Source organism: Euleptes europaea, chromosome 16, assembly GCF_029931775.1.
Source record: "Euleptes europaea isolate rEulEur1 chromosome 16, rEulEur1.hap1, whole genome shotgun sequence".
In the NCBI taxonomy this organism is placed as follows: Eukaryota; Metazoa; Chordata; class Lepidosauria; order Squamata; family Sphaerodactylidae; genus Euleptes; species Euleptes europaea.
In genome coordinates this window covers 37,277,950-37,287,824 of record NC_079327.1, presented here as the reverse complement: position 1 = coordinate 37,287,824, position 9,875 = coordinate 37,277,950, and the positions used below count along the sequence as shown (strand labels likewise).

The 9,875-nt window shown below is 41.5% G+C and overlaps 1 protein-coding gene across 1 annotated transcript; it reads left to right on the top strand.

Moving 5' to 3' along the window:
* The first annotated feature begins 3,554 nt into the window (after positions 1-3,554).
* On the top strand, positions 3,555-4,650 carry LOC130488377 (P2Y purinoceptor 8-like). Its single transcript, XM_056862038.1, has one exon. It carries the CDS (start codon positions 3,555-3,557, stop codon positions 4,620-4,622), a length of 1,068 nt encoding a protein of 355 aa, XP_056718016.1. The 3' UTR covers positions 4,623-4,650.
* The last annotated feature ends 5,225 nt before the right edge of the window (positions 4,651-9,875 follow it).

Here is a 9,875-nt window from a genome sequence, read left to right as displayed (position 1 = left end):
TACCGTTTCCTATGCCTGCTGTGGCCATTAGCATTCTAATTTCGCATGCAGAAAGAAGGGGAGGTCATTCCTCAGTTGTTTTGTAAATATAACTTGGCCCCAATACTCACATCTGGCCTCTCTACAGCAGGCCCTGTTAATTAAAATGCTTATTCTTCTGAAGTTGGCTTTTTTATTTCAAAAATGTCCTGTTTATATCCCAGATGTTGAATTTTTAAAAGTCAGAAATGTATATTGGAATTTGTCTGGAGGGGAAAGAAGTCAAGGATTGGTTGAAAAAAAGCACAGCCGAAATGGAAATTAGGGGGACTAGCAGTTGCCAACATAGCATGTTGTTATCATGCACCTAAATTTTTGTGGTAGCCGATTGGTTTAAAATACAGTTAGATCCGATAGTATTGATTCAATTTCAAATACCTTTATTGGCATAGTACAATCTGCAGTATATAAAAGGATAAAAGTTAAGAGTAAAATAAAATTAAAATAAATCATTCCTTAATGTTGTGATTCTACGGTACTTCCAACTAGATTCCCATCAGTTGACTACTATCATCAAAAAATTTGCCACGTTTTTGATTATCTCAGGATCCTTATCAGCTAATAGTTTGTAAAGTATTGTCGTATTATTTGATGAGAAGTTCAACACTATAGGTTTTATTAGGTTTCCTCTTGGGGAATCATAAAGATGGCAGTCCAAAAGAATATGAGAAAGGGAGTCAGGACATCCTGCACCACATCTGCAGACCCTTTCAGTGTAAGGTGTATTGATTCTGCAAGCATGTGTTTCCATAGCTGTAAGAGACTTGTTTTGTTTTTTTTGAAGAAAAATAAAAGAGAAGTTTTATTTACATAAGTCTTCAACAATTCACGCAATTCTATAAATTTGTGATAAATTGAAGCAGAAATTAGCTCCTTGCTCTTCTTTCTTAGCTTCATCAATACTTGAATTAGGTTAAAAATTATTGGTCAAGGCAGCAATTTAAATCCTTGATGGATGCCAAAATGGATAACTTTTTCGACTTAATGTAGCTGTGTCATAATGATACAATAAGATAACATAGTAGTTTTAGGATTCCACTATTTCAATATTTACAGATGTGTAGTTTTGTAAGTCAAAAATGACATAATCAAGAACTAAGAGATGAGACAAATACATTCAAATCTAGTTTGTTACAAAGTCAAAATAAAATACTAGTTTACTACACTTTTATGCTTGAGAAGCTTAGTAATTTGATTCCAAGCTGTGTTAAAAATTGGAGTAAGCCTTTGGGGTATACTATTGACTCATGCGGATGGTCTTACTTATTCTCTCATGATTCTTTTTCAATTTCAACTATGTTTAGAGAGAACATTTGTTAGACTTTGCATCAGTGGCATCTTTCACCTATTAAAATTGAGAATTTATAGACATAATAGTGATCATTGTGGGTTCTGTGGACAGCCTAGTGCTAATTTCCTGCATATGTGGTGGTACTGCGGTAGAGGGAAATCCTTTGGGTAGTGATAATTACATTAACGTATTTGCTTTTCAAGGAAATATGACAAAAAAACAATAGAACTTAACTTGCTTAACTATACCGCCTGTATTCCTAAGCAACCGCAGATTATATCTCTATATTTATTGATGGCAGCAAGACTGGTCTTCACCAAAGTTTGGAAAACCAAGCTTAGGCAACTGAAGAAAGATTGACTAAATAAAGGCAAGGGAATAAACTCGAGGAGGGTTGACCAAAGAACCACTGGAGGAGCAGGAAATGCAGCAGTTACATCCTCATACGATTTCAATAAATTTAAAGGTATTTGGACTGTCTCCAGGAAAAGATTTGGCAACCTTCAGATTTTTTTCGTATATACATATCTATCTAAGGAATTTCAATCTACATTCCTCCCATCTAGTAGGAATAATGCCAATCGTGAGAGCAAGGAGCTATTAAAAAGGTAAAGGTCCCCTGTGCAAACAACGGGTCATTCCTGACCCATGGGGTGATGTCACATCCCAACGTTTTATAGGCAGACTTTTGTTTACGGGGTGGTTTGCCACTGCCTTCCCCAGTCATCTTCCCTTTACCCCCAGCAAGCTGGGTCCTCATTTTACCGACCTCAGAAGGATGGAAGGCTGAGTCAACCTTGAGCCGGCTACCTGAAACCAACTTCTGTCGGGATCGAACTCAGGTCATGAGCAGAGCTTGGACTGCTGTACTGCAGCTTACCACTCTGCGCCACGGGGCTCTGTTAAGCATTAGTAAATTTAGTAAACTGATCAATTCATGCTCAAGGGCAAATACCATGAAATATTCCAGCATGAGGATTTTTGGTATCAGTTGTTTACAAGGAATGAAGTTATGTAAAAGTAGAAAAGGGAGTGTATGTGTGTGAAAGAGTTGACATGATGTCAGTGTTTGGAATGGCTGGGCAGGGGCTGTGGTTGGGGCCCCTGAAGGGCCCGATCTTCTCAGGGTGCCCTTTCTACCATGAAAGCATTCTCTTACACTCCTTCGGTACTCAGCTCATCCTGCAAATGCTAGAAAGGGGCTTCCCTAGGCCCTCTACCCAGATGGAAACGGGATTGCACCAGAAGCCCCTGCAACATCACAAGATTTTGGGGGCCAATGTCCTATCATTGTCACTGACAGTACTTGAAGGAATCACCAGTCACACTGCATTCCATCCCCAAGAAGTGAGATGGTGTGTATGTGTGCGCTTGCCCGTCAATGTATGCTCACATAGGTGTGCATACTCATGAGTGGAAGTGAAGCACAACAGTTTTCACTTGGGCATCTTCAGAACCGGCACTGGTAAGAGAAAGAGGAACAGGGCTAGGATGGGAGAGGATCTTCCTGGTTGGGCTATGGAGCCACTTGATGTATTGTGTTGCTGCATAGCCCAGCATGAGTAAATACATAAACACATGAGTAAACACTCCGTTCTCTAGAGTTATGTGGACCATATTCTTCTCAGCTCACCTGCAATGCAATCCCTTATCCCCAACTAATTTCAGGCGCCTGCCACTGAATTTGTCAACTTCCTCCTGCACTAACTGTTTTTCTTCTACATCTCATCTACCGTAGATCATATGTTTTAGTGCCACCTCATGCTCATCTTCTGTCATTGCAAGCTGTTAGATAGCACAAGAAATAGATTAATAAATCATCAGTGTGGCATAAAACATTGGCTATGCTGACTCTAAACATACCCCTGTGGAATAAATGAGTTACTTGCCAGTCAACCTAGAATCACTTTCCCCCTATACTTACTCATTGTGTATATCAGAAAGACAGCATTCAAAAACCTCCATGTTAGGACAATTCCAACCCAGTTTCATGGCATCGAGGTACCCCGTTTACTAGCAACATGGTCCATCAGTGCCAAGAAATTATTATGGATGTTTATGAACATTTATGTATTTACATTTAATACAGATGAATGTTTACAGTTCTGGTAAATACACATCTAACAATTAATAGAACAAATGTGATTATTGTTCACCAATATTGTGTCATTCTTCTACCTAGGACTAAAATTCCACCAGTTTCAAGCTTCTTTTCTGAAGAAGGATGTCTCAGGACCTCACACTTTCCTGGTCCTCCAGAAGATATGCAGATCTGTCTGCCATAACCCCTGAAGGAAATGTGACCAACACCACAATTGAGATGCTTCAGAGCAATATGCTTCAAATTACTTTGCCCGTTCTCTTCTCCATCATTTTCAGCATCAGCGTCCCTCTCAACTGTATTTCCTTATGGTTCCTTTGGTGGTATTCAAGGCCTTGGACTCCCATCATTGTGTTCTCCATTAACCTGACCATCGCGGACTTGCTCTACAGCATGCTCCTCCCCTTCCAGATAATCTACCACCTGAAGAAAAACAATTGGCTCTTTGGGGATGCTCTGTGCCGTGTCATCACTGTTCTGTTCTATGGAAACATGCACTGCTCTATGTTAACCATGATGAGTATCAGCATTGAACGCTATCTGGGAATAGTCCATCCCCTGCATTACAAAACCATGAGGCCAATTAGAACTTCCCTCTTGACCTGCGTTGTCATCTGGGCACTCGTTTTATTGCCACTCATCCCTCTCATGAAGCATAACCTAACCATTCACGTTCAACAGCTGTCAATAATCACCTGCTTTGACGTTTTGCCTCAAAAAATGTTTCAAGATGCAGAGCATTTCATTGCTTACTTTGGCTCCAAGATGTTTTTCTTCTTTTTCCTCCCTTTAATTGTCATGGGATTCTGCTACGTCTCCATCATCCTAACTCTTCTCCACTCCTCTTCTACACAACTCATAGAAACCAAGAGGCATACTGTCCGTTTGATAATAGTGCTGCTGCTGGTGCTCTTCTTTTGTTACCTGCCCCATATTGTCATATCAGTTATCCATTATGTCTATACTCTCAATTACAAGTCATTTTATGTGGAATATAAACTTTCACTTGCAATGAACAGCTTCAACTGCTGTTTTGACCCGTTTGTTTATTACTTTGCCTCTAAGGAATTTCGACGAAAGATACAGAAGAAGCTCTGCAGATGTGTGGTTGCTAGTTTCAGTGAAAATACTCCAATCTTCTCAGAACATGACATGCAAATAACACCAATACCAAATGTGCCAAAGAAGTAGTGCTGGAATATAATAAACTGGTCATTGCAATGAACTCTCATCGATAAAGTTTAGAAGCCATTATTCACAGTAGGATTTCAAGTCCACGCTACAGTGAAAAGGTACACTGAAAAGCAGCATTGTCCATTTGGTTCTTCCAGAAGTGAACTATGAACGTCAGCCATGTATATAGTAAAAGTAACTGAAAAAGAGCATCCAGATTGGTATTGGTGTTATACCTCTTTGATGCAGCTGTTTCTGGAGTTTGTGGCACATGTCAAAACAGTGTGACTTACAGCAACATTTATGCAACCACTTTTGACTTGTCTAGAACTAATGGATCAAATATGGATCAAAGTTTAGTTGACTGAAGGCAGTCATCTTTTGAGACAGCCTACCTAGAATATCATGAACTCCTCTAACCAATGAGCCATCAAACAGTGAGGCCACTCAGGACTACTAAGATCTGAACCATTAGAATGATTTTAAATCACTGTAATACTGTTCTTTAACACTGGTCTTGCAAAGCTATGTATAGAAAAGCCCTTCTGAACTGTATGAAGCACAATCAGTACTAAGCTTGCCATTTCTTGTAATGACATTGCAGAAGTCATACTTAAACCCTACCAGTATATAATAATAATAATCAAACAACTCACGTTTTGTCTATGTTTATCAAGTGAAATCACTTTTTTTTCTTTGTTGCCTAAGGAAAGTTCTAGGGATATCCATGAGATATCAATTTAAACAATTGGTGGAATGAAGTGGCAAAAGTGTTTCTGGACTGCATTACTTCATGCAGATGGTGGCAGTATTGTTCTTATCACAACTTTCTCCTTGTTCACAGAAACCTCAGGGAAATGTGTTGTCATTCCTCCTACCGGCAGCTCGCTGTGCATAGAGAGGTGGAATGGCAGGGAGAAACTCTAAGGCCATTTATGCTTGGTAATTAGCAGCACGTTCCAGGCTGAATTGCCCTGCATATTTTTTTTAATTTTTCACACTGAACCATCATTCTGGAAGTGACTGTGAAGCCGGCGCATACCTGCTTTGCATTATTTAAGAGCCCCTTTAACGCAACCTTTGGTGTTTGCTCTGCCCCCGCCATGAAGAATCCCCTGAAGGAAACATGCAAAATAACAGTGGTGCGTTAGCTATGCACATGCTAATGGCTATGCAAACAGGAAAGAAGGAGCAGGCAAGTGGGGGTGGAATTTCTCCTTTTGCGTCAGGACAGTGAACAGGCATTTTTAAAGTCGCATTTTTAAAAAGAGCTTTTAGCAAGCCTCAAAATTGACCATGCATAAATGGCCAAAGTGATACAATCCAGGAATTCTTTTACCACAATTCTGATTGCAGAAATTGGTTCTCAGTTCTTTGGGGGGGGGGTGTTCTACAAATTGCCATCCAAGATTGTGATCCATTATAATAGGAAATAATTCCTTTGTACTTAGTGTTTTTATTTGCTCTCTCCTCATACATCCCTCCATAGGTAGTCTTGTCCTTTTTATAATCTATCAAAGGGCGAAAACGCATGGTTGCTTTAGCCTCCTTTATTCCCTGTTTCAGCCAGGATTCAGCCAGGATCGAACGCACGTTCGGTGAAATGCATGTGTTTGATCCTGGCTGAATCATGGCTGAAACGGAATAAAGGAGGCTTGCAGCGCATTCCTGAGAGGAATGCCTGCACCGGGCTTAGGAGGCAACCCAGCGGCATTGCCTCCTAAGGAGGTTTCGGCACCATCGTAACCTCTACACAGTGCCAAAAATGACAGAATGTCACGACAGAGTGATAAGACTTTATCTGCAAAAAAAAAGCTTGCAAAAGCCTTACAGCTATGGGTTGAATTAGTACATACATTTTGGTGTCCGTCCAAGGTCGTCGACGATCGAATTACCCTTAATAATTATGCCGGGCAGGGGCTAGCGGAAACAATGGAGGCTGCATAGTACTCCTTAGCAGCTTTCACTGTCATCTAATAGGCTTCATAAACATCCTATGAGATGCTCTTGTAGCTTCGTCGCAAGCTTGCAGCCATATTCACTCTAGCTGTCTAAGCTGCCACTTCATACTTTGGAGCCCCTCGATATACCAAGGGGCCCGATTTTGGTGGGGGCAAAGAGGGCGTCAGGGAGCAATTTCTCCTATGGCCATGGAGAGCCGGCCATGCCAGTCCTCCACTAGTGCATCGAGGTAATCGTCAGGAAGAGACAGAATCAAGATTCAGGATGATCTTGGCAGGCTGGAAAACTGGGCTAAAACTAACAAAATGAATTTCAACAGAGATACATGTAAAGTTCTTCATTTAGGTAGAAAAAAACAAATGCATAATTATAGGATGGGGGAGACTTGTCTTGGTGGTAGCATGTGTGGAAAGAATCTAGGGGCCTTAGTAGATCATACACTTAACACGTCAGCAGTGTGATGAAGTAGCTAAATAGCAAATATGATTATTGAGCTGCATCAACAGAAATGTAGTGCCGAGATCATGTGAAGGGACAGTATCACTTTGCTCTGGCTAGACATCACTTGAAGTGCTGTGTTCAGTATTGAGCACCATAGATTAAGGCTGGATATTGATAAGCTGGAACGTGTCCAGAGGAGGGCAACAAAGACAATGAGGAGGTCTGGAGACCAAGCCCTATGAGGAAAGGTTGAAGGAGATGGATATGTTTAGCCTGGAGAAGAGACGACTGAGAGGTGATATGATAGCCATCCAGGTATTTGAAGGGCTGTCATATAGAGGATAGAGTGGAGTTGTTTTCTGTTGTCCCAGAAGGCCAAACCAAAACCAGTGGGTTGAAAGTAAAGCGCTTTTGACTAAACATTAGGAAGAACTTCCTGACAGAGAGTTCCTCAGTGGAACAGGCTTCCTCAGGAGATGGTGGGCTCTCCTTTGGAGGTTTTTAAAGCAGAGGCTAGATGGCCATCTGACCGCAATGCTGATTATATGACTCATGAAATTCGGCAGATCGGGAAAGGGAGGGCAGGAAGGGATAAGCCAGTGCTCGGTTCTTGTGGCGCTTTCTTATATGCCCAGGGTAATGGCAATCACGACTTTAAGGTCAGAAGGGTATTTTCTTCTTGGTCAGGTTGGCTCAGGGATTCTGGAAGTTTTTTGCCTTCCTCTGGCCATAGAGCAGGGGTCACTGGGGGAGGGGAGGGAGCTGTGAACTTCCTGCATTGTCATGGGGTTGGACTAGATGACCCTTGGTATCCCTTCCAGCTCTATGTTTCTAATCTGGAAATGACTGCAAAGTGTGTGCAATATGCATACTCTGCCTAGGAGGAATGATAGTTTTGGGGGATTCACTAGAAGTGATCATAATTGTTGCATGCATGCTAGGCTGTTTTCTTGCTGCTATTGTGCTTTTGAGAAGCCAGTGTGGTGTAGTAGTTAAGAACAGAGGACTCTAATCTGGAGAGCCAGGTTCGATTCCCTACTCCTCCACATAAAGCCCACTGGGTAACTTTAGGCCAGTCACAGTTCTCTTAGAACTCTTTCAGCCCACGCAGAGGCAATGGAAAACCACCTCTGAATGTCTCTTGCCTTGAAAACTCAACGGGGTCACCATAAGTCAGCTGTGACTTGACAGCACACACACACATTGTGCTTTTTACATTGATACAAGGGAAAGTATATAAATTAGTTACACCAGTGTATGCTCTGGCATAGTAGCATATATTTTAACTGAATTACAGGATTGGCTGATACACCATGGGTGCATTTATAGGTTTCACTTCATTCTGCTTATGCCTTTTTTTCCAACAGTGCTCATCACCACAGATATGTCCGAGCATGATGGCAAAGAGGTGAGCACAGAAGTAGCAGGACACGAGAGCATATTTTGTTAAACATTTAAAACCTGTTGTCAGATTTTTGCCTTTGCACATTTGAGCACACACCCTTCTCCCATGGCCTTCTTGTTCCTTCTTACTCAACCTCACGTGTGAAAAGAACAGGTAAGAAGAAGGAAGCACCACACTCAGCCAATTATTACTATCTTTGAATTGTACCACAATCATTTTTGTAAAGAAAAAAAAAAGTTATAGACACTGGTGCTCAGTGTAGCTCATCCTTTACTTTTTCTTCGGCAAAAGATTTAATATATAAAAGTTTGTATGTGTTAAACAAACATGAAACCGTCCATATGTTCTCCCCTGCCCTTTAAGATTAAGGTTTAATATTGTGTAAATATTCATTAAGGTGCCAAATAGGACTTTTTCATTAGTGGCGCTGATGCTATAGAACCCTTTGCAAAATGACAATAGCATTTTTTTTTTAAAAAAAACACCTGTATATGATACTCTTTTTCATGCAGACCTCTAGTGGTACGTTGGAGAAAGTGTGCCCCCTATCTGCATATTCAAGTATCTGTAGGGCATAGGCTGAGGGTGCCCTGACCTGGATGGTCAGGCTAGCCTGATCTCGTCAGATCTCAGAAGCTAAGCACGGTCAGCCTCGGTTAGTATTTGGATGGGAGACCACCAAGGAAGTCCAGGGTTGCTGTGCAGAGGAAGGCACTGGCTAACCACCTCTGTTAGTCTCTTGCCATGAAAACCCCAAAAGGGGTTGCCATAAGCTGGCTGTGACTTGAAGGCACTTTACACACACGCAGGCTGAGGGCACACTGGGGAAATAAGATATATAGATTTACTTCATTCATTCTCTGTCTTTCTCCACAATGGGGACCTAGAGCAGCTTACTTCATTCCCCTTTGTTGACGATCCGCTCACAATTGCTGTTTTGTTGGTCCATAGTCACTTCTCCCCTAAAGTACCAGAACTTTAGTCTTTCCTTGTATGAAAAATACATCAGCTGCAACACTGGAAAAAAGCCACTCTTCCATATGAGCAGCAAATGTGTACAACTAAGTATGGCTGTACAAGTATAAATTACACCTATTGAACTGTATCTGTGACCTCATTAGGGACGTCAAACACAACGCCTCCTGTCCCTCATACCTTGAAAATTTAAAAAACCTTTAAAAAACATTTTATTTATTCAGAGGAAAAACACTACATCCCCAAACCACTGGCAGGGCAGCCGTAAGTAGAGTTACACGCTTCTATGGACTCAGAAGGGTGTCGCTTTGCATAGGACTGCATCGTGAAGCAGGGAAATACTCTTGCAGCCATCTTAAAGAAGTGAAACCCCAACAAGAGTGGCTCTGCCCTGCTGCAGTTCTTGCCCATTTTGCCGTGTTTAAATTCACTGAATGCTGCGACATACCAATAAACCACAGTGCAATCCTATTGACTCAGAAGGAAAT